We start from the raw sequence: 25,763 nt of genomic DNA, 5'->3' as shown, positions 1-25,763 counted from the left end.
AATGATGCAAACTGTTTATATATATAAAATTTTTATCAAGGAGGTGCCTTTGAATGAAAATTACACTAATCTTTTTTCCCCAAGCACATTTGAATGATCACTGAATAATGAATGCATATTTCAGTTGGTCCATCATTATACAGCATTATGTCTTTGATTTATTCTTTCCCACCACCATTTATCTGAGTTAATTTTATCTTAAGCTGGACGGAGGTCATTTCTTACTCTCAACTAGTTACATAATCACATTTCATTCTTCTGCTATTCTTTGCAGCATGACTAATAAACGCTTGACATCCTCTGATGTTTAAGTCTTATCTCTGCAAGATTTTCTGCGTATGGAGTACATGTGTCAGCAGCAATTATGCCACTTACCAAGCTCCTTTAACCTGTGATTTTTGGCAGCTTGAAAACTAAAATATAAGTAAATATATATAATATAAGTTGCAGCCAGAGGAGAAGGTTGAGGGCCTAGATTTAACTCGGTTAACCTTCCAGCCAGGGGTAACTACCTGAAGATTTTGTCTGAAGGATCTTGCTTGTCGTTCTAAAATTTGCTTCAAAACAGAACAAACTCACGCTCACGTTTAAGGCTTTAATATTTGATGAATGCTGATTTAGCCATCACAGCAGGTGACACATGAGCCGCTGATAGGTTCTGCAGGATGAAACTGCTCTGGATGTTGAGTACAGTGTGCAAATATACAAGCTGAGTCAAACAGAAAAGGCAATACAGCTTTTTTTTCATAGGGAAAAATCAGTGCTAACAGGCACAGTTGTGTTTTCAAAGAATTTATTATTTAGCAGTTGCAATATGAAGTAATCTTTCCTTTATATTGGCAATAATACACAGATCCTCTGACGTCATCTTCCCTGCATTCCTACATTGTTTTTTTTTGTTGCTGTTGTTTTTTTACATTTTGATAAACCAGTTAATAATGACAGAAAATCTGCAGTCTAAAATTGATTTGTGATTGCATTTGGCACCCCATGTGTAATGGTCCAATGCAAACAGTGCACCAAGAGGTAAAAATTGTTAAAATTGCACAATAGGTAATGCAGTTGCTCATGTGAGCATCCAAATAAATAGTAGTCCCTAAAACATATTAATGTAACATGTGTATCAGGGATCCACTTCAGGTTAAATTGTGTAAAGTTAAACCCTGTCCCCCTGTTGCTTTCTTGTATGGCACTCATGCAGTTTTTCTACTAAATTGTAGATAAGCCGTTGATTTTTTGTTAGCTTTATGTTAACTAGCTAATTAGGCTAATGTAAGCTGTGGATGTGGGATGAAAGGTCAATGTTAGCAAAAAAAAAAAACAATGCCTAATCTTGAAAAAATTATCTAAATATGCACTGGATGTCTTCAGACATGATACTGTGCAAAAAGACTGAAGCTAAAGCTGCTGGATTTTACGTAAAAATAAATTTAATTAATTAAAGATGATATAGTCTTAGAACCTTACTCTCTTTTTCCATCCTCTGATTAGTGTTTGTGATGTCAGGCAAAAAAGCAAATAAAAACTCAAATCATTGTTAGGCAATAGGTGATAGTTATCTGATGTGTTTTAGCTAATGCATATTCCTCTATTGTTCTACAAAATGACTATCAACCAAAGTTAGTCAATAATAGGGACACACCAATCCTGCTTTTACCAATTCTGATCCAATACTGAGATCTTGGCATTGAGTATCTGTTGATCCGGTACCAGAGATAAATCAGTAAACTGTAATCCTCACTGTGAGGAAGAGTATCATTCCTTATGCTTTAGCTAGCACCAGGCTCAACTTAAATCATGCTTTCCTAACAAATACATGCATCCAAGAATAGAAATGTACTTGATTTTATATTTATTAATAAAATAATAAACAACAACAGGAAAAATTTATTTTATTATTTGTCTAATTTATTTGCATTAGTCCGAGCTCAGTGCAAGCCTACTGCACACTGCTTTCATTGACAGTCATGCAAGTGTCTCCTTTACTTCCTCTCAATCTGAGTTCACCTGCTTTTACTGCTCCTCAATATATTGGTGTGAAGTTGAGCTGGCACAAGCACATTATGTAACCAAGAGTGTAATAAAGAGTAATAAAAGCTTCCAAACAAATGAAGGACCAAGAAAGAGAAAGCATCAACTGCTGCTTTGCTGTTAGCTTACTTAGTACTTTGTTAGCTTGGCCAATAGCAACCACTGTTGCTGCTGAGTGAATCAAATACAGTAAAAATGAATAGATTGGTCATAGATCATCTCGTTTTAAACAATATCCAATCCAGCCTTTACAATTAGGCTCGGACCAAAATCTGATCCAAATATCATATCGGCACATTGCTAGTAAAGTGCACCTGGACTACAAAAAGACTACAAAAAGAAACCAGAGTGTGCCTGGTACAGAAATGTTGTGTCTTGCCTACAGATTGTACATATTCATATGCAAAATCTGTTTTTAGAGATTAGGTAGTATTTGACTACTACAGTAGGTTGTCCCGTAGCAAACAGCATCTGCTACAGATAAATTTTACATTGATACAAATGAGCAAACCTCTAAAACACTTTCTTATATTTTTGAACATTGTTTTATGTTTGGTAAAGGCTTAATTTAAACACCACTGCACACTTATTATATGAGAAATCAAGAATAATAAGTGAATCCAAAGCTTGACAGACTTGCCGTGCCTGGTTATCTTTGCTAAGAAGCCACTGGACAGTCACTGTTTTAAGGGAGCTGGTTTAGCAAATGATCAGTCTGATTTATAACTGCCACTTTGGTGCTTGTTCAATTTTAAAAAGTGGATACAGCAGTTTGAGGGCATAAGAAAGTCTTTGATGCAACTTCTGGGAAAAGAAATGAAAGGAACAAGCACAAGGACATAAATGTTAAAAGTCAGTGGGGGGCACAGATGGTGATATATCAAAACTGAGTCACAGTATGAGCGGATGGATGGCTTATTGGTGTTGTCCTTCTATTTGTGGCAATGGACAACTTAGTAAAGAGCCTGATAAGAAATACTGAAAACTGGAGAGAATCTGCAGAAATTACAAAAAAACAAACAAAATTAGATCACAGTAGACTTTACTTATATGCAATGCCCATCAAGCCTGATAAATTTTTCAAATTAGTTTTAGTCCTGAAGGTAGTTTGCAGATGTCAGCGGTCAGCATTCATTCTGCGCAGTTTGGGAGGCAGGTTGTCCTCTGGCCGACTCCCTACCAAGGAGATCTGGACTGGTGCTGGGGTTGGAGCAGCAATGGTGCTAATGGCTGTGGGCAATCTGTGCTTCTCCAGCTCACTCTCCTCAGCTTCTCCATCCAAAGACAACAGCTGGACCTGCTCCTCCGGATGTCCTTGCCTCACTACAGGGATGGAGCTGGACCTCAGCCTCTGAATACTAAGCGGCAGATCTCCTGTGCTGGAGGCCTTCCCCCCAGGCAAGGCTGACCCAGTCTTCAGCCCCCTCCAGAGATGCTCCTCCCTGCTGGAGCTCATGCGCTGGAGTTTGCTGGGCAGCCTGGAGACTTGATCGTCTACATGGTCTGCATTGTCAGCTGACAGGAGCCTCTCCCTGCGGCCTACTCGGCTGCTGTTCTTCAGCAGAGGCGAAGGGGGAGTAGGCGCAACAGGCAGGGGGTTGGGTGACGTCAGGGAGGACTTCTCCTCCTGCTCTTTGACACTGTAGGGAGGTGTGGGGACTTCAAAGGTGTTGTGGAACTGGGAGTAATCAACTCTGAAGAAGCCCTCTTCAAGAGACATGACAGGGAGGAAGCGATGACCCCACAAGACTTCATCTTCAGTGTAAGATGTCCTTGCCTGGCATGTCATACCTGAGATGAAGAGAAAAGACAGAGTAGAAAAATTTTTCAAATACAGACAGGGAAAAGACAAAGAGGAGATGACTAACACACTGTAACATTATGAGGAAAACTGAATTAAATAAAAATGGACTGACAGCCAGACAGGAAGCTGATATGAAAGTGGTGAACTGCTTCAGGGACAAGGGAGAGGGAAACATGAAAAACTAACAGAGATGGAAGCAGCCTTGTGTTTTGAATAATTAAACACCATGAAATTAAACATTGTGTTAAATATTTCATTTTATATTACTGAGAAGCTCCATCTAACACCTGCTAAATGATGATGAGACAAATGATAAGGGACAGCGATGCTTACACAAAGTTAGTTGTTTTTAAACAAGACAGCAAAAGGACCTCAGAAATAAGAATACGTTCTTACCAGTGGTCTCCACGATGCCCTCCAGAATGACAACAATCTCAAACTGATCGTTCATGAGCGAGCGCTGTGACAGGTCGAAGAACGGGCTGTTGCTGTTGATCTCATGGCAGATAGTCAAAGGTGACACTAGGAAGAGCTGATCCGCCCCCGTCCCGAAACCTACATCCAGTTCACACTGATCCAGAGGCAGGAACTCGCCCTCTGGGGTCTGCCGAGACTGTGGACACAAATGAACAGGACATTTTAGCACAAACATTGAAGTTTATACCAACACTCCCACCAAGGCAGTGTAAGGAAGAAAAGATGTACATTAAATGGATTTTCTAATCTTTCATAAAAGGGGTTTTGAGGGTTTCTACAAAGATGGAGTCCTTCTGACTCTGAGGCAGATTGCTCTGCAGCCTCAAGTCAGAACTCCTGAGATTTTGACTCGTGAGGGACCTAGCTACATAAACTAGAAAGCCTGACTGAGATAATGCTGGTGATTGGCATTTAGCAACTTCATAAACTAGCAAGAGAGTCTTAAAATCACTGATATGAAGTGGACACTTTAAAACCTGACATTATTGTTACATTTTATTTGATTTAAAACAAAAACAAAGCAGAAAGCAAAGTGTAAAAAAATTCATGCCAATTCACAGTTTTGTACTAGGTTGTGGTCAGACTATGCTGGGACCAGTTGCCAGGCAACCAGCATAGACTCAAAGAAGTTACCGGTCATATCTGCCATGCAGACATGAAAGTGTCGAGAATCTTCTTGTCACCTAAATTATCTTTAGGACATTATCAGTGTGGTGTTTGCTGTTTATGGAAGTGTATTTCCAGCTGAGGAAAACACATCTGACAAAATGAATTAATTGAATCATATTGTCGTCATGTTAAAAAAAAAACCCTCTGAATTTCAAAGTACTGTTTTGCTTTCATGTAGAACATGCAAATGACTCTACCTACACAGCTAAAAGGTTTTATGACCCATTTTAACACACATTTTAGAGCCCTGAACTTTCCTACACATCACCCGAAAGAGGTGCATGTGAGAGTGAAAGGGTCCAAAGCCACTGAAGCATTAACCAGTTTTTAGCCTGGAGTCTCATTGGTTCAAAGTCAGTGTGTTTGATTGAAGCTAATATTCCTGCACAAAAATAGCTTTTTACAGGCTATAGTTGAGTTGATGAGGACAGATTGTCAATCTGTCAGGTTTAACCTCTCCTTTGCAGTACCTACCACTTGGTGAGTACTTTTCATGTGAAACCCAACTACTGCTACTATATATATGCACATATTCTTTATCCTTGTGTTACAGCCCTAGCAGGGCCTCTCTCTCTCTCCTGAGGGTGCCTGTGTGGGCGTGTCCCACTACCTCCTGCCTGAGGTGCCACCGTTCCCTCCTGTACAGCTGACTCCCATCAGCAATTAAGGGTATTTAAGCCCAGAGCAGGGTGAGCTCTGGGCCAGAGTGCCATTTTGTGTGGGTACAGCTAGTGAGCTGTGTAGTGTGTTGTCCAGCTAGTGAGCTGTGTAGTGTGTTGTCCAGCTAGTGAGCTGTGTAGTGTGGTTTCCAGCTAGTGAGCTGCGCTTTCCTTTTGACTTTTTGCTTTATTTGACCAACGCCTGAGTTTTGTTTGTTTTGTTGGTGTTTTATGGTGATAACGGCTTGTCCGTCTCTCTTAGTTGAGCTACTTTAATAAAACTCTTTAATTTAACCCTTTTGCCTCCTTGACTCCTTTTTCTGACCTGGACACCTTTTGTTACTTCCCCCTCACCGCCTAGACCCCTCAGGGGAACGTAACAAGTGGGGGTTCGTCCGGGATATTTGAAAAGGGAGTTCTGTGTTGGATTTGGTTTTTTGATTATCTCGCTTTGTCACCTTTTGGAGATCCATAACTTCCCAGTTAAGGTAGGTGAGTGTCCAGCTGAGCTTTAAGTTCCTCCTTCGGGCACTCTTTTGTTATTTTGCCTTTGTTGTTTTTGGAGTAATCCTGGGTGGGGATTAATTCTCTGTCGGGGGTAGGCAATTCAGGGCTCCGGTCGCTGAAGTTCTGCCTTTAAAGTTGCCTCGAGCCCAGCACGCTCCGGAAGATAGGTAGGGCAAGGTTGTCGTGTTTAGGAACTGGGTAAGTTGTTTTTGTTAAGGTGGGTGTGGCGAGAGGTAAGTTGGTCAGCTAAAGTACATTGTGTAGTTGTCTGTTAATTGTCTTGATTAGGTTGTGTTTTCCTAACCCTTCACCATCCCCAAAATGGTTGACACAGCTGCTAGTGTACAGGTGTCTAGAGGCTTGTTTGTGAGCAATAACATTCACCTGGTTCCAGACTTCTGTGAATCCGGTGTTCACAGCTTTTTCAGTGTGTTCGAACGCCTGGCAACTGCACTGCAGTGGCCTCAAGATGTGTGGGGGGTGATGTTGCTGTGTCGGTTGACAGGTAAGGCTCAAGCAGCGTGTTCTGGTCTGTCTAGGCAGGACGGCCTGGTTTATGGAAAGATCAAAAGTGCCGTCCTCCAAGCCTATGAACTGGTACCTGAGGCCTATAGGCAGCATTTTCGAGGGTTGGACTTGGCGCAGGGACAGTCCTATCTTGACTTCGCCAGGGAGAAGGCGAGGCTCTTTGATAGGTGGTGTGCGGCAAGCCAGGTTAATGATGTGGGGTCCATACGTGAGCTTATGCTGGTGGAGGATTTTAAAAACTCTGTTCCTAAGTCTGTGGCCCTTTATTTAAGTGAACAGAGGGCTACAACTCTACAGCAAGCTGCCACCCTGGCAGATGAGTTTAGGCTGACTCACAAAGCAAGTGCTGTAGGACAGGATATCCCTCTGCGCTATAGCGCATCCTGGACAGGTGAGAGTGGGCCAGCTAAGAAGGAAAACGCAGTTATGGTGTTAAGACCTAGGCCCAAACTGTGTTTTTTCTGTCACAAGCCTGGCCATGTGGTTGCCAATTGTGTCAAACTGGCACTCAAACAGAAAGCCCACTCAACACAAAAGGGGCCTGTTTTGAGAAAAGTCAGTCGTGGCTCTCAAACTGACAAGCTTGCCAGGCCTACGGAAAGGCTAAACCTGGAGCACAGTTGCTCGGTAGCACCCCGTAATCAGTGTACGAGGCCAACTAACCCTGAGCTGCCGCTGGTTGATCCTTTCTCCGGTTCATGTTCAAAACCACCCTTCAGATCTGCACCCCTTGCTAACAAGTCTGTCTGTGTTTCAGTGAAGCCCGCTAGCTGCCTGCTGGGTTCTCAACACGTGATAGTTCGAAGCCCTGGCTATCCCATGGGACACTGTTTCGAGGGTTTGGGGCCACTCTCTGGGAATGTTGTGAACCCACTGAGATGGGATTGGCAGTTTCCGCAGGCAATGCCTAACCGGTGCTATGGGGTTTGGTAGGTGGAAAGCCTGCAATTTCTTCATGAAACGGCTATGGACTCACTTTGTGTTATCGTAAATTTGACAAACCATGGGTTTGCATTTATGGGAGGGGGTGTTACGGCCCTAGCAGGGCCTCTCTCTCTCCTGAGGGTGCCTGTGTGGGCGTGTCCCACTACCTCCTGCCTGAGGTGCCACCTTTCCCTCCTGTACAGCTGACTCCATCAGCAATTAAGGGTATTTAAGCCCAGAGCAGGGTGAGCTCTGGGCCAGAGTGCCATTTTGTGTGGGTCCAGCTAGTGAGCTGTGTAGTGTGTTGTCCAGCTAGTGAGCTGTGTAGTGTGTTGTCCAGCTAGTGAGCTGTGTAGTGTGTTGTCCAGCTAGTGAGCTGCGCTTTCCTTTTGACTTTTTGCTTTATTTGACCAACGCCTGAGTTGTTTGTTTTGTTGGTGTTTTATGGTGATAACGGCTTGTCCGTCTCTCTTAGTTGAGCTACTTTAATAAAACTCTTTAATTTAACCCTTTTGCCTCCTTGACTCCTTTTTCTGACCTGGACACCTTTTGTTACTTCCCCCTCACCGCCTAGACCCCTCAGGGGAACGTAACACCTTGATCAAAAGGTAACCGAAGCTGCGTTTAAAGTCCACTGGAATAGCATTGAAAAGGCAATTTCCTTCTGGAATTTCACATGGTACCATATGAAATTGGATACTTAGAGTTAAAGTGGGGAGAATGAGTTGTTTTTGGTGCTCAAAGGCAGACAGGGTGAAGCCTGTAAACTAGAAGTGGTCGCTGAGAATTGCTTCCATCAGCCACACTTATTGAAAAACGGGACCGTAATGAAGAAGATGTAGACATTATCTTTGGTCCCAGGCTCACTTGTGGTAGTACTGTTGCAAAACAACAGCAACTAAATACAAAGCGCTCCCAGAACTGCTTCGACAGACCTACACGTCTTGTCAGATGGGGACAAAAAGCTTTGGAAAAATCTGTTAATGTTACAGCAGCAATCTGTCGAGCCCCAACTGCTGTAACACTCAGATGGTAGGGTCAGAATTTGACATAAACAACATAAATCCCATGGATCCATCCTGCCTCGTATCAGCTTGTCAGGCTGGTCGTGGTGGTGCATTGGTGTGGAGGATATTTTCTTGGCACACTTTGCGCCTCTTAGCACCAACTGAGCATCATTTAAACTCCACAGCCTTGCTGATTATTGTTGATGACCATGTCCGTCCCTTTATTACCGCAATGTATCTATCATTTGATGGCTGCTTCCAGCAACATTAACGCACCGTGTCATGAAGCTCAAACCATCTTAAACTTTCCAGCAAACATAATTAAACCCCTAACGCTGATCAAAACTGGTTGCAGTACAACTTAACCATAGACGGACAGACCATGCTCCTATACAGAGTTCATGTCAGAACATCTCTTACAACATGTGAAATAGATTACATCAATCCACCATTTAGGGTTTTTTTTTCTTCTTATAATTCTTTTCTCAATAATTATAATTAATTTCATTTATTCTAACTAACAAACCAACAACAAAGAAAAAAACCTTAAATGCAAACTTTCTCTACAAAGTCTAATCAAGATATCGAGGCAATGTTTAAGAAGTACCTCAAACCAATGCCAAAGTAACATCTGTGACGTCTTTCAATTGTTATATTGGAAGAAAAGACCACCAGCTATTCAGTACTGAAATTTCTACTGGGTGGTTTGTTGAGCACAACAATGAGTTCACTGTACTCAAATGGCCTTCACCGTCACAGATCTCAGTCAAACACAGCCTCTTTGGCATGTGGTGGAAAAAGAGATTTGCATCATGGATGCGCCGTCGACAAATTTGCAGCAACTGTGTGAAGCTGTCATATCAATATGAACCAAAAATTCTGATGGTTCCAAATCTATGATGAATTAAAGCAGTTCTGAATGCAAAAGGAGATCCAACACAATGTAAGCAATGTGGACCTAATGAAGTGTATTTTTGCTGTATAGTGGTAAAAGCAAGAACAACTGACCTGAGGAGGCAATAGCACTGAAATGTACTTGTCACACTGACTGGCAGACATGCAGGGTAAAAGTGAGAATGAAGGTGTTAAAACAATAGTCTCTCACCTTCCCAGCATCTCGTTCTGACAACCCAAGCACCAGTAATCTTTATTTCATTTTTTTTTTTCATTCAATGTGTATACACCTCATAATTTCCAGCAGATTAGACCCCATTGAAATTCTCAGCAACAGTCTGGCCTTAAAAAAACCAACATTGTTGACCAAATGTAGACCAAATAGGGCAAATCTAAATAAGTAAAGTATGTGTTAAATGAAAATATCAAGAAAGAAGCTCAAAGAAAAGGCCAAAAAGAAAAAATACTGATAATACCCATATGAGTTCTAACATTTCATACATAAACAGAAGGGTGAAAATCATCTTTCCCCGTTGTTAATGTTTATTAGTAGATTAAATAGATTATATCTTCTTCCCGTCGCCTACTGTTAACTTTCATGAAGAGTGGCCTCCCCGGCCCTTTGAGCAAGGAGCCAATCGGTTCACAGATGGCAAACAGCCTGTCATTTGTATTCACCGTGATGTTGAGGACAGAAGGGTGTGACATTTCACAGGAAGACGTCTGTGCCCACAGATCCCCGGCTCGCCTTCTTGAGGGAAAGTGTCACCCATCATGCTGCATCAGTGGCTGCCGCTCACTGAACGCGCAGACGGGGAGCCGATGTAACATGTCCACTGAAGTTAAGTCGAAAAAGCAAGAAATGCGGATGTTTTTTATGTAACAGTGAGAACTCTACTTAAAAGGAAACAAGCAGAAAAAGCTGTAAAAAGCTACACCACCCACCGCGCCTTTGATCTGTCAGTCTACGGGGTGTATTCTCGTAACAAATAAAATAATGTTACTCGATTTGGGGATTTCATCAAGGAAGAGATGTAAAATCTCCTCAGTCAGAGTCTGATCATGCCTGGAATGGAGGGGTGCCTGCATAGGGTGGCTTTGCCAAACCAAACAAACTGCTTCTGTTTACCTTTGCCATTAAAGATAAAGTAATTCCATCTTTGATGCCTAAAACAATCAGGTCATGTCCGCTGTAAAGTGTTTTGGCAACTGTTAAGCCATTAAATGCATTAATCTGTTTACTCCAGCTGGACTTCCTGGATCGATTGTCTTACCGGTAGCCACTATAAATAACAGACACCCTTACAAAAGCAGCCCTTCCTTTTGCTTTTGGTCTAAATCCCAGCTTATAGGATTACATCGTCTGACATTAAATACTTTTCACTTTATTGCTGAGAGCTTGGAGATATTACTCTCACTCTGCATGATAAATATAAAGTGGCATTCATCGGGCAGTTTGCTTAGCTTAGCAGCACAAAGCTATCATTTCAAAGCAGCAACCTCCAGGGCTGAGAAATGAGTAGCAAAAACAGTAGTTCCTGCATTGGCTACTTGTGGCTGGCTTCAAAAGCAAGACAGTCCCCACTGACTCCTGTGGGGAAATACCCAACTTCAGCAATGAATTTAACACTTTTACAGCCTTTAATAAAAAAAACTTTACAGTAGCTCCTTTTAGAGCACACCCATTTTTATGGTTTTTTTTATGTTTGTTTTTATTGTTGATGTCATTATCTGACAAATATGACCTCCTGCTTGGTACAGACTGTATGCTACAGAACTTGTCCTGTCTCCAGCCCCTCACTCCCAAACTGGCTGCAGCACATGGTTGTTTCCTGTTAAAAAGGAGTTTTTCCTTCCTGCTGTTGCCAAGTCTTTGCTCATATGGGTCTTCTGATTGTTAGGGTTTTCTCTCTGTTATTATTAAGGCTTTACCTTACATTACCAAGTGCCTTGATTATTGAGAACTGAACCCTCTTGTCTAACTATGGTATAGATAAGAGGGTGGAAAAATGCTAACATTGAGGCTCTTCAATTATGCCTCTGATGTTTTCATATTTACACTTAGTGAACAGTAAAATGCAGTCCAGTGTGGTAATAGGTATTGCTGCTTAAATCCTTTTTATCCAGCTTAATTATCCATCTAACTGCCCTTCTTTTTAGCAGCAATCTTTATGACATCAAAAACAGGCAAAGCTCAAGATTTCCTTCTATTTAAATATAATAATGGTGCTACTGCACTAGATTTTCCCATTTGGAAACCAGTGTACTGGTAAGTCATTTATTTCTGGGTGTAAAGGTAAAACTGCTGATTTTAATAAATCCTCACTGCTTGCCTCACTAGCGCTGTAGTGCTACAACAGAATTATACCCCTGCCAAGGACGCAGAAAGCTGCTGGATGGCTTTAACAATGTAAAAGCCTTGTGTGTTCTCTGCTAAACAGTCAGCGCCACAGGGGGGAAATTAATGGCCTTTGGAAGAGGTCCTGATATGGAGGGGGTGCTTAATTTACCAAGCCACCTGAGATTCAAGTTGAGTGAAGGCAGGCCCTCTCCCTGGTGACTCACTTCCCCTTCAGTGAGAGTTTGTGTGGACTGTGTGTGCAAATGCATGTGTTTGAGAAAGATACTAAACCCAGACATCAACAATGCAACACAAATGTATTACTTTTGTGTTTGACATGCAAATGTGGACATGTGTCCAGCTACTGGGCTTTGAGCGGGAGATAAAATGTGATTCTCGCACAGACGTTGCATTCTATCTCTCAATCTGTCTGCCACAACATTATCGCTTTTGCCTCTTCTTCTCTTCTTTCTTCTGCTTTCCCTGCTTGTCCTTCAGAGTTAGACGGTGGCAGATGTTGCGAGTCATGCCGGCATATCTGCCGGCCTGTCTCGCTAAGCTCCTGCATGCATGCCTGTCTCTCTGCTTCTCGCCCTTATCACTTATCTCCTGCTGTGGACCAACCTACTGAGACAAGCTTCTGTTGACACTGACGAGCACCGCCCAGCTGTCACTCTCCCCCGCTGCATTTTTGTTCAGTCTTGTTTGCCACACTTGCTGCTGTCTACTGCTTCCATCTCCTTTGTCCTACCAATTTTTTTTCTTGCCAAGATAAGCTCGTTACGACCGCGCTCTGACGGCAACCCACATGCCTGCATGTTTCCATTTTAATATTATATTTCACTTGTGCTGCAGGGGTCAGAGCACCTCTGCATTCCACTGGTTTATTAATTAATGCTGCATCAATATTAATGGAATTTCAAGGACTTTTATGTTTTTACATTAACATGCATTGTGGATATAGGGTGGGCAGTACTGCCAGAGAGCTGTGTTTCTGCTCATAATTAAGTTTGTTATGTGTAACCATAAAATTGGGATCTACTATTATATTTCACCAGGCACAAGTTAATTACTTGTGTCTGGTGAAATATAATACAGCCTAAAGCTGCATTCTTTCTAGTTCTCTTAAAAGTGGCTATATGTATGTACACTATGCCAACAAATGCCTTGAAATACACTTGTCTAACAGCAGTATTGAACTGGATGCAGTTGAATGGGTTCATGAATTCACATCTAGCACTGCAAACTGGTTACTTGAATCTTACATTCAGGACGAATAACCCGGTTTTTATCCTGGTGCCATAACCCATAACTAACTCTTCGTTCTTGTGAGTATTTTTGAATCATTCTAAAATGTGTTTTGTGGACTTAGAGAGGGAATTTCACTGCAGCCCTGTGGATGGTAATCCTGGTATTACTGTAGTTGGAATTTGATTTGTATTGCTATCAGCAAGTCTGATGTTTTCCATTGCTGGACTTCCCTACTCCTGCTCTTCGTCACAAATGCTGTGGCAGCCAAAGGGTGGAGGGTGTCACATTTGGTGTTCTCAGGATCTGCTTTTTCCAGCTGATTTAGTTCTGATAGCTCCTTCAAGCCATGACCTCCAGTTTGCAATGGGTTAGTTTGCTTCAGAATGTGCAGCAAATGTGTAAAGCGCTTTGAGTGCTCAGAAGAGTAGAAAAGCGCTATATAAGAACCAGTCCATTTACCAAAATTAGCACCTCCAAGTTTAAGGCCATGGTTTTCAGGCAGAAAGGATGGAGTGCCCACTCCGACCTGGGAATAAGTTGCTAGCCCGAGTGCAGAAGTTCAGGTATCTCCGAGTGTTGGTCACAAGTCACGGAAGAAGGGAGTGGGAGATTGAAATAAGGCTACAATGTTTAAAGTAAATTTTTTATATTCTTATCGCATCTTCTAGACAAGTCCCACATGTCACTGAGCTTGTCGATAAAAGAGACATGTGAAATGGAAAGAGGCACGCCCACCATCACCTCCTACTTTACATTTCTACTTGTGCTTCAGTCCTCTAAACTTCTACTGATGAAACTCAGTAAAATTCACATCCAGCAGTTAGAGGGCAAACTCAAGGAGATCAGTGTTGGCTTTAATGTTCATTAATTCCCCCTTGCAATGTTCATGCAAGGGGGAATTATTTAGGACTCCAGTGACAGTTTCTTACATCATTGTGTAAAAGAGTCAGAAAATACATAGCTGAAGAGTCCAAATACTCCACCAAGTATTCTTTTCTGTAATAATTCACAGACTGCACACACACCAACTTTACTTTTTCCCAAAAGTCCAGAGTATCCAGGTCCCACAGCATATTTATGGCCCATGCCTAGGTATCTCCGTGCCACCGTACGTTTGCACTGCTCCATCATTAGGATTTACTGCAGCATGCCTCATTTCTTCAGCCAGCTTTGTGGGCAAAAAATCTGACAGTGACCTTGAGTGGCGTGCTACCTGAACATGAGCCATGGCATCGTTTGCACAGTGCAGCTGTAGTACTAGAGGGCTATGTTGAATCAATCTACTCTACAATACACCGCTGTGCAGTCTGACAACACAGTGACGTACATGGGCAGGAAAAAAGGAACAATGCAGCAGTGTTACAATCATACCCTGCACACAGATTTCACAGCACGATTAGTCCAGGATCCAAAGATGATGAAGGCTTCTTCTTAAAATATCACAATCAGCTAATGTGGACAAGACTTATGAATTCATCAAACAGGTTTTGACCCTTTACTGCAGGTTAATTGAATATTTTTATTTTTATTTTTATTTTACACGTGATTCATGTGTCCTGGACATCTGACCTTCCATTAACACATAAATGATTGTAGCTTAAAAATATCATTTAATGATCATTACTCACTGGCAGAAATCCCAGGTCAGGATCATCACATAAATTTAATCAACTGATCTTAGAAAGGAAGCCAAGGACTGTTTAAATAAAGTCTGAAAAAAAAAGCTGATGGATGAAAGCACTCTAAACAGCAAATGTTTACCATGCAGTAATTAAGCAGCACTCCAGGCTGGCACGTTCACTTAAACTTGAGACGTGAGGCAAGACCAAGAAAGCTACCTGCACAGCTAAAGTACTGGGTCTCCATTATGTATCTAATCAGCAACAGTAATGCAGCATTTGTTCCAGTACGTTCTGCTGTGAATGCTACAAATCACACCTGACTGATGAATTCAGTTCCAGTATCAGGAACCGAATACAGCTTAAACTTTCATAACAATTCCTCTTTAATGATAAATCTACAGTGGCTCTGATTGAGGCTGAAATTTTACAGCGTGTCCCGTGGGTGTTTGTTTTACTGCTTTCACTCTGTTATTTCAAACAGGACAGAATGCATTAGAGGTGACTATGCAGAGTGTAAAACGGCCTGAAATGAACTGCTCTCCTCTGCAGAGGGAGGAAAGTTGATGATGGTGCATTCTGTGTGATTATTCATCTGTGAGACTGGTGATTAAGTGCAATCAAGACACTATATTTTTCCTTTGCCTTTCTCAGCTGTTAATTAAAGGACAATTGATAAAGTAATGAAAGAAAAATGGGAGAAAGAGCTGAAACAGTGGCAGTAATAAGGCTTTTAATAATGAGTGACTTTTATTTATTATTTCTTTCTTTTTATTGAAGTCAAATGAAAAATAGAGGGATTAAAACATTTTAAAAGGACTTTAAACATTTTTTTCTGTTGACTTGGTTAAGAAAACAAAATAAACAACTAAGTACAATCAACTTGTTGGTGTGAGTTCATAAAAGTGAGCCGTCACTGAAGATCACCTCACAACTCCAAAGGAGTAACAAAAGCACAGATAACTGTCACAACAAAGCGCTGCCGGCTATTAAGGTTTAAACTGATGAACACTGCTACAGGGAGCTTATGCGGGCTCATACAAAGTCCTCAAATTGTGATGAATTGTTGTGTTTGGACTTTTTTCAGCACCTGAGATACACAGACACTGTTGAGCACTGTCCATCAGTCATAAGGTCTGCAGGCCAAAAAGAAATGTTACTTAGAGGACTTGAGAAAAGCATTCCCCTGGTGAGAGACTGCTGTTTGAAGCTGCAGTTTCAGTCTATTTCAGTTGTGAAATTGCATGACACAAAATGTTTTCCTCTTCCCTTTTATCATAGCCGACAGCAGCTGCCTCAGCTCTCCTTTCATCCTCCGGATTTTTATTTTTATTTTTTGCAGCGCTGAAAGGCAGCAGTTGCTCTGGTAAAATGCCAAATCACTGTCACGTCTCAGTATTTAATAGTTACATTTTGTCCTGTCTTTAGGAAAGAGTGGCCACAGGAATTACAGCCATTGTAGCCGGTTAACTTTAGAAATGATCTTTTAACCAAGTGCTTGTGCTGTAGTTGGCCACAAACTATTTCCTGGGGGAGGCATTCATCTCATCTGTGGACAGCTTAAGTTGAGGCTGAATTTGAATATACAACCCACTGACAGCCATACTGCTGACTGAAGGAGGGGTGGGGGGCAGTTTGTGATGACCCTCGCTGAAGCAGGCGGCTCATTCAGCATCTCAGAAATGAAGAGAGGAGAGCTGATAAACACAGAGCTGAAATACACAGCCTGTAGCTGTAAGTAGGATGCTCCGGGGAGTAAATGGCCACTTATTAAAGCACAACTCACGATGGAGCCTCGCTATAAAAGCAGAGCCCCTACAGCAGGGATGCTAAACTCATTTCAAATCACGTACAGGCTGATCTTAAACCTCTGGTAGTTCATTGTCCAGACTGTTCTGTACCTATAAAATATAAATCTTCCATTAGGTCAGAAAAAACGTACAATTTATCTATTACTTAATTACTTTGGTGTAGTGTGTGAATGGAAGTTGTTGTTTATATATATATATATATATATATATATATATATGTATATATAGGAAAAGCTCTAACACTTGGAGAGTTACAGTTAAAAGTTCTAAGTCCATGCTTTCCTTCGTATATTCCAGGCTATCCAGTGGGAATCTTTGCCCTGAAATAGTCAAATCTGGGAATTAACAGAAATTCGGTGCATGGCTTGAAAAACGGTCACAACACTTAACACACACTTAACAATTTGAGAGTGTATTTTATTCAGACACAACACGTTCAGAGTTGAGGTGGCGCAGGAGAAACATCCTCTGGCTATTACCCAGGTAACGCGCGTGCTTACCTTTATGAGTTTGCACCTGATCTGAGCGGACACCATGTGGCTGTTTCGCAGGTTTCCCACTCGGAACATGAGGCATAACTTCCCGTCCCGCTGCGAAATGACCGCGTCCTGGCTGAACATCAGCGTCTCCGCGCGCTTCTTGGGCTGCGACATCTTGATGAACATGCAGCCAATCAGGAAAGCGTCCACGATGGAGCCGAGCAGCGACTGGAAGAGGAAGAGGATGATACCCTCAGGACACTTTTCCGTGATGTACCGGTGGCCGTAGCCGATGGTCGCCTCGGTCTCGATGAAGAACAAGAACGCAGAGGGAAAGTTGTAGACGTTGGCGACGCACGGGGTGTAGGACGAGTTGTGGCCGCCGTAGCTCAGGTCTCCGCGGATGTAAGCGATGACCCACCACATCGAAGCCATGACCAGCCACGCCACCGTGTACGTGAGGATGAAGATGAGCAGGTTCCAGCGCCACTTTAGATCCACCAGCGTGGTGAATAGATCAGAGATGTACCTGCTGGTTTCACTCCCAAGGTTACCGTGCTGGACATTGCAGCGGCCGTTCTTCTCTACAAATCGCTGCCTCTTTTTCTTCACCGGCGCGGAAAAAGTCATGATCCGGTTGGTGTTTACAACCTGGTAGTCCTCGCCAAATTTCCGCCGTATGGCTGACATTGTGTGCTTTCGGTCACCTTACTGGCAACGATCAGTTCTTGTGCAGAATCGGGCTCTTTGCGCAAGTTTGGCACCGTCTAACCAAAACCGTGCAACAGCATTCAGCCAAGACATGCCCCGCTCGCATCCCACGAGATGGAGATGCGCTTCTCTCCGGTAAATTAATTGTAGGCTAAATGAGCCGAGATTCTGCGCAATACATCATTCATACTCGGTCCCTTTTTCGGTCCCAAGTGATAACTTTTTTTCTTTTTTTTATTACGATACCATCCGTTTAGGGAGCCGTACAAAAAATGATGTCAGTGTTAGCTGCTTTTAATCAGGCTAACTAGATTCAAAAGTCTGTGTCCTTGGGTCCTTTGTAGATCCAGTGCTGTGTCAGTAAACCTGTGCGTTAATAAGACGGCAGGCTCCAGCGCGCGCTTGTGCCCGAGGAAATACGTCCTGGTAGGAGTGACTTCAAATTAAAGACTGTAGAGGAACTGCAGCACGGATGGCAGATTTCACTTTCACGGGGGGTGGGCTTACGTGGGGATACAGACCAGGGAGTGCTTTTTTCTTTTTATTTCATTTTTCCTTTTTGCCCGTTTCCAATAATTCGAAAGCATAAACATTCAAATTCACCATTGACCGCATTACTATCCTTAGTCTGTGTTTTCGACTTGTTTTTTATATGCTTTGAAATCTGTTTGTTATTACTAAATTATCGAGGTGCCCATCACCAGAGAACATTGTGCTGTACTATAAAATCGTGTCATTACGAGTATGGCGCCTGGTGGTGGATGTTTATCTCCACCTAGTGTTTCTACAGTGGAAGTAAATGAAATCGGATGACAGTGGTCGTTCATTGTAAAGTTCCAGCTTGAGAGCGATGAAATGTTTATTTAAAAGGGTTTATTCAGAATATGAAATTCATCGGTTGATATTGAAAATGGAATTATAATCTATGGTACTGATGTTTTCGGAGTAATGAGATGAGTCATGTCATCAGCACATGTTATATGTGCATATATTCTGTGTGTGTGTGTGTGTGTGTGTGTGTGTGTGTGTGTGTGTGTGTGTGTGTGTGTGTGTGTGTGTGTGTGTTTTAATAGACTCAAAACGGTGTTTTAATCTATTTTCACGTTATAACGTGAAAATAGATTAAAACACCGTTTTGAAGACGTTTCATGCTTTAAAGTCTTTTGCACCAGCAGATGGCTGCCCCTCACTGAGCCTTTTTTTTTTGTTGTTAAAAGGGAGTTTTTTCCATCCCACTGTCGCCAAGTGCTTCCTCAAAAGGAGTCTTCTGATTGTTGGGGTTCTCGGTTTTGTTGAAGGATCTATACTTTGCTTTATAAATGCAATCAAATTGAATTGAATAGAATTTGGCTTTCTATAGCTGCAAACACCTTTATCAAATATTTTTGAATTTTTAATTGTTTTTTTCTCCACGGTATTTATTTTTAATTTAACTTTTCATATTTGTTGCTTTAATCATTTTTGTTCAGCACTTTGTAACTTTGTTTAGAAAATAAATTGCTTATATACAGCTATTTGAATTGGCTGAGTGGTTAGGATGATGCAGGTCATCGGGATCAAACACAGAATAAAACAACCACCAGAAAGCAGGAAATGAAGTATTCTACAATGAAATCATAATAATTGTGTATGGAAAAATGTCAGTCAGAACACTAAGTTAAAACATATTGGTTGATGTTTGCAGAAGATACAGGTTTTGTGGGGATTACCAATTGTATATTACTGATATATAAAGTGCAATTACATACATGTTTACACAATGTATTGAAAGGGGGCTTCATAAACTAGTAAGTAATGAAAACTCTGCTGTTTCCATACAACAAGAAAAGGCAATGTCACTCAAATAATTCAAACTCTTTTTTTATATATAGATTTCTACAAACACAACATTGTGCGTTCTCTCACCTCTTCCTTTAACAATGCTCTGAAGTGTTTGGGAACTGAGGAGTACTTTTAAACGTTTAAGTGTTTTATTGTTCTGTCTTGATAAAAGATTTCAGTTCTTCAGAAGCCCGGGATGTCTTGAGTTGTACTTTCTGTTTCATTATTCAGGAATTACAGACAGGAGGGCTTTGCACCCACACCCTTTTATTACTGAATCAAATCATGTTACTAGAAACACCTTGCAGTTTTTCCTTGTTTTGCTGAAATAAGCAACATCAAAGTTGCTCAGAAAGGTGTATATGTTGTTCAGGATCAATAGAGTCTTGTATATTTGCCCAGACTTTCTTTCACAATGACCTGTAGTTAATCACTCTCCATTTTTATTACTGAAAGACTGCACTGTTCTGCAATACTATTTATAAAGCAACCATGTTAACCAGTTACTAGGATTTTTCACACAACATTTCCAGACTCCCGTTGTTTCTGTTCTGTATTTTTAGAAGCACCATATTCAAACTGTGGATATTTTTTAAAATGATTAATAAAAAAAACTATGTTTCAGTATTTGAAATTATACCTTGAAGTATAAGATCCCTGTACGTTTTACAGTGTCACAACTCTTCTGGGAACAGGGCTGTATATATACCAGCGCACACAAACATACAGCATGATCCTGCTCTAATAGTTTGATATGATATTCCTCTTTTTGAATTCAAATGTAAGAATGTGGGATATATATTGAACTTATGAATGAGAAGATTAGATCACATGAGATGATTTTCCTCCCTGCTTGTGTTCTTTAGATCGCGTATCTTTGAGTTACCGTGGACCACAAATCTAAATTAATTCCCAAACTATCATATCAAAGCATTTCTTAAACTATGCCAACATACAAAGATAAGATAGCTTTGTGTGAGTGCACCGAGTGTAAGGATTTTTGGCTATTAAAAAAAATAATAATTAAGCTGTAAATGATACTTGACTTAAAAAAAAAACGAAAACATTTGTGCAATACAGGAAGCCATCATTTACCTGAACCACACACACTCAGAACAAATTTCCATCTAGTAACATTAGCAGGCAGAGCTCTGATGAGTCAGTTTATATGAAAAACAGTAAAAGCATTCGCTATATCAAGTTATCGGATGTAACTGTTAAGTTATTAAACTTTTCTGCTGCAAAACTCTTACGTCACTATCGCACTTGTATTCCGGAAAATTCCTATCAGAGGATTATAAAAGTATAATAAAAAACTTTGTGATTAAGACATAGTTATCAGTTTATTTGCTTAACGACTGAGATGTTTTTTGTCGGCTCAGTCAACAAGAAAACACTCCAAGGTCACAATGAAAAAAACAAAGTGTCCCTTTTTATTCATATATACATATATATATATATATATATATATATATATATATATATATATATATATATATATATATATATATATATATATACTTTATGATATTGGCTGTCAAATGAAAATGCATACGTGGGAGGAAAAAAGCTCTCAAGAATTGCTGTGCAATCAGTCAGAATAACCATTTCTACTCAATGACAAATGCAGTGCTTCGACAACCTAAATAAAGACTCATCACACAACAGAAGAAACATTCATTTTATTATTATTACTTTTTTATTCAATAGAAAATAAAATGTTCCATAAAGAAATGTTTACCACCACTATTCCACTGCAATAACATTTACACGGGTGATAAAATAGGCTGAGTCAATAGCTCTAGATTGTTCCAAAGAAATGCTAACCAGCACCTTATCTTTAGAAAATAAGTACGATGTGATCTTGACTTTAATTCAATTTTTTTTAAAGCACTGGTTCTCAAAGTGCAGCTGATGGATCAACAACAGGCCTTGGTGATATTTTGTGTAATCAAGACAAGGAAAAAATCCACTACTATTGAATTCCTTAACAGTTCGTGTTAAAGCATGAAAGACTGGGACAAAAATAGAACAATTTCTCCCTTTCTTGGAACTCAACGTACAGCTGCTTCAGTAATGATTAAAATATATAAACCAGTTCAAAAAGGACAGTTACTGACATAAACCACTAACCTTTGAACAAGCTCATAAAAAACATTAACTAGTGATTGTGTATTGTCTCTAGGCGGGTTTCAGTTACATGCTGGCTCCCTAAAGTGTCATTCAGTCAACCAACCTTTGGAAAATCACTTTTAAATTATAAATTAAACTAAGTATATTTATTGAAGTCAAGCAAAATTTAACCTTTACACTGAATATTTTTCACGTTACAGACCCTCGAGCTGCAGTGGGTTGAAATTTTAGACTTAATTCATGTTTCTTGTTTTAGTATTTTGAATTCATTGTAACCTCTTAAGTATTTATTTCTTTATATTTTGCTTCTGTGTCTTGATCAATACTTCCATGGGATTTCTGAAGGCCTTGAAAGTTTTTCTTTGGATATTGGCTGTGACTCATTTTCAGTCCACTCTTTGTACCTTAATATTTTTAGAGGAATTTTCTTTCTTTCTTTCTTTCTTTCTTTCTTTCTTTCTTTCTTTCTTTCTTTCTTTCTTTCTTTCTTGTTTGGTTTTGCCAAGCCACTTCACTCTCACCTATGACTCATTCAAGTATATAAAACCATTCACCTAACTCAAGGATAACACATAATTTGTTCCCTTTTCTTTAGCCAAATGTACAGGCAGGTATACAATATCATTTTTGCACCACCATATCATTTAGCTGAAAACTTGCCATATCTCAGTATGGTCTGTTCTTAAAAGACAATTTGAGAAGTAGAACGCAAAAGAAGAATATTTGCAGACCTAATCGGTCTTGTAACGCGTTACTTGTAACGCGTTACTTGTAACGCGTTACTGCCCATCTCTGGTGGTCATACTAAATATTGACTTTCAAGCTTGTTAGGACTGTACAAACTCTTACACCATAAAAACGTTTTGTGATTTCTATGATTTCTATGCTTTCTGTTGCCAAACCTGAGATAAATGACAAGAATTAACACAATGACTGGCAAATGAAATTAATTAAGTTGCTACTGAAGTTATACTGTTCTCTCATTACAACTGGAAAAATAAAAATAATCTTAATTCTAACCAATATAGAAATTATCTATTAGATTACATTAGTCTTGATACAGCCTCTGCCACCACATCAGATCAATTGCTCTGGGCTCCTTTGATCAGCTCCATCACCTAGTGGGGGTGGGGGGGTCATAGTTTGGTCCCGCCTTCACTGTTGTGATTGGTGTGGGGGTAGGGACAGGCTTAGGGCGTCGGGAGGTTCCCCGGAGGCATCTTCCTTGGGGGGCTCAACCCGGGGTAGCGGTCATGTCCGGTTAGGGGCTCTGTTGGCTCTCAGGTGACTGTTTCCTCGCGGCTGCGTGCAGCGGGGCTAGGGGAGGGTCTGTGCTGACGGACGTGGGTTACTGACCTGGTAGCCTGGCTGCCCCTGGGTGGGTCCGGGATGGGCGTGAGGTTCTGGGGGCGCTCCGTCTCTGGGCTGGGACCCGGACCGGGCCTCGGGGGCTTGGGTCCTGGTTGGTGTGTTGCCGGGGTTGTGGGCGGGTGGGTGCATGGGGGCCCAGCCCTGGAGCAGGGTGCCGCCGGTGCGTCGAGCCACCTGGGGGGCTCTTCAACTGGTGGGGGAGATTGTCACATCTTGCAGGAGCTTTCCTCTCCTCAGGAGCTCCCTCTGCAGGAGGGGGAGATACAGGAGAGGTGGAGGAAGATCTCAGCCTGGGTGTTTATTGTCTTATGTAGTCTGGAAGATGAGTGGATGGTGGGGTGGGTGCAGTTTTCTCTGTGGTGGGGTTGGGTGGACTGTCCCGGGCTCTGTGGGACCGGGCGGCGCTGCTGCACTGGGCCCGGTCTGGATGGGCCTGGGCCCCCTTTCCCTGGCGGGTCGCAGAGTATGGGGGTGCCTACTGGGGTCAGCGGGGGAGCTGGCCCCAGGGAGGGGTCACTTGCCCCTCCCTTCCTTCCCTCCCCATCTCCAGCTGCCTCCCTCTTCCCGCTCCACCACAACCACCCACACATGCAGGGCCTTGGAGTAGGGGTATGTCACCAGGGTGCAGAGGAGGCTACCCCCCCCCCCCCCCCCCCCCTGTCCCCTTCTGGCTGCCTCTGCCTCAATTTTATCCCACAACTTAGACATTCACATTACTCACACTCTCATTACACATACATATAGGATCTTGGGGGTGGGCACGATACACGGAGTCCAAAGTACCATCAGGGTGTACACCTCACCCCTGGCATCGTTGCCCACCTCTCAATTTTAAATACACATAGACATTGAGGGCTAGCAGGAGGGACCATGCGCTTACCTGCTGCTCTCTGGCAGGTAGCTCCAAGCCCTCCTGGGTTTTAAATGCACCTTAGAACACACATGCATCAACATTACAATGAGCGGGTGGAGGGAGGTTTGGAGTCTTCTCTCACCCCCATTCTCTGCGACCTGCTGGAGCAGGGGGGCTAGGACTAGGAGGAGGAGTTGGCCGTCCGACTGCGGTCTGGAGTGTGGAGCCTTCCTGCTGCTGCGGAGTCGGGGCGGTCTGCCACCCCCCACCGCAGGGAAAAGGGAAACACCACCTGGGTCTGGGTGCAGTTCCCCCCTCCAGGGGCGGGGGCACCTAGACCCGGTTTGTAGAGTACGCTTGGGGAGTGTGATCGTGTGTACAACGTCTCTTTATGTCTGTCTCCACGTTGGTTGAGTGTGGAGTAAGTGCATATGAGAGCATGAGGGTGGGAATGGATGTTTGTATCTGTGTGTGCCTGTATTTCTGTGTCTATATGTCAGGTTGGGTGTCAGGCGCCACCTCTCTGGGGACATCTCAGGCCCTCCAAGGTTTGGAGGCCTATCTCCCCCTACCACCACTTCCCCTGCCAGTGGCGGACCCCCTCAGACATCGGTGCGTTGGTGGTTCTTTGTGTCCGGGGATGGGCGTCCAGGTACACACCGGCTCACTCCTTGGCGGCCGCTTATCGGGGCCTGGAGCCTGGGGCTCGCTCGGGCCACTTCGGAGGTGGGGTGCCCCCGGCCTCTCGGCCTGGGGCTCGGTCACTCAGGCGCAGCTGGCTGCCGGCGGAGCTCACGGGCGCGTCACTGCAACTCCCCCTGGCTTCTGCTCCGCGGCTGCTGAGTGAGCCCTCATCTGGGACTCTCCTCAGCTCTTTCCGGGACAGTGGCGCAGCTGCCCCTCTGTTGGTCTTCCTTGGTCTTGTTAAGGTTCAAATATTGGGGATGGAGACAAGAGAAAAAACCACAATAACAACACTGGTCCGGCCGGGTTGAGTCAAACGATGATTTAATGATCACACACGTGGGAGATGGACACTGATGCAGACAGCCTCAAAATCTCAAAATGGTGGAGCATTGCTCAAACTTTTATAGCCTCTGGTGCCTCCACCTTATCATAAAAAGCCTAAACATTCACATGCTCTCTCTCACACAGCGCCTGAGCTACGACCTTGGCTCCCTGTTTATCTGCTCCTGCTGAAATGGGGCAGAAAACTCCAGCACACTCTGTTCTCTTCTACTCAGACAAATTAGACAATAACCTTCTGCGAACAGTATTTCTTATAACTCAGCAATATAATGCATCATAAAACAATATCATTCATTCACAACAAGTCAGCAATTTAATGTAATGCAAATCAGTTTAACTAATGCAATAGTTATCAGCTTCTTCTAATTCAGGAGAATAATGCAAACTAAAACTACATAATAATTCACAATCTTTAATTAGGGGTATAACATGGCATAAAATAATATCATAATTTTACAATTCCCCCTGATGAGGTCATTAGAATAATGACCTCACAAACACCCTGTAGCCCAGTGTGGCCGGGTTCATCTCTTCTCACTCCTGAGGTCCTTTGTCCCCCTGAGGGGCGAACCATATGTGGGATGACCTCTGTGTTTGCGCAATTCAGATGCAAGAAAAACTAGGATTCCAACAGTAGCAGGTCCAGATGACACTCTCCTTGTCTCCCACTGCTTTCAGCCTTTATCCTATTGCTGCAGCTACCAGTGTCGTCCAGTTGGGTGATCCTCTGCTCTTAATTCTTCAACCTTAGGGGTTAGACAACCCTTCAGTCGTAACACAGATCAGGGGATTATTCTGCCCCGATTTCAAACAACGATCTGTGTATTCTCCAGAAAAAGGAACA

At 42.3% G+C, this 25,763-nt stretch overlaps 1 protein-coding gene across 1 annotated transcript; it reads right to left on the bottom strand.

Annotated features, from left to right (window-relative positions):
* Positions 1-913: 913 nt before the first annotated feature.
* Positions 914-20,021, bottom strand: LOC146663588 (G protein-activated inward rectifier potassium channel 1-like). The gene is made up of 3 exons (XM_085416421.1): positions 17,023-20,021; positions 4,232-4,448; positions 914-3,822 (listed from the first exon to the last, which is right to left on the bottom strand). Exons 1-3 carry the CDS (start codon positions 17,689-17,691, stop codon positions 3,149-3,151), a joined length of 1,560 nt encoding a protein of 519 aa, XP_085272547.1. The 5' UTR covers positions 17,692-20,021; the 3' UTR covers positions 914-3,148.
* Between the last annotated feature and the right edge of the window lie 5,742 nt (positions 20,022-25,763).

This window comes from Rhamphochromis longiceps, linkage group LG8 (assembly GCF_057381845.1).
Source record: "Rhamphochromis longiceps isolate RC_006_pf linkage group LG8, R_longiceps_female_GT1.1, whole genome shotgun sequence".
Lineage (NCBI taxonomy): Eukaryota > Metazoa > Chordata > Actinopteri > Cichliformes > Cichlidae > Rhamphochromis > Rhamphochromis longiceps.
This window is presented reverse-complemented; position numbering and strand designations above follow the sequence as displayed.

Bases quoted from the DNA above. Each gene is read 5' to 3' on its own strand.
- LOC146663588 (XM_085416421.1), bottom strand. From the start codon at position 17,691: ATGTCAGCCATACGGCGGAAATTTGGCGAGGACTACCAGGTTGTAAAC. The intron at 4,449-17,022 runs GTAAGCACGCGC...TTGTGTCCACAG, and splicing joins TCAGGTGCAAACTCATAAAG to TCTCGGCAGACCCCAGAGGG. The intron at 3,823-4,231 runs GTAAGAACGTAT...TCTTCATCTCAG, and splicing joins GGGCATCGTGGAGACCACTG to GTATGACATGCCAGGCAAGG.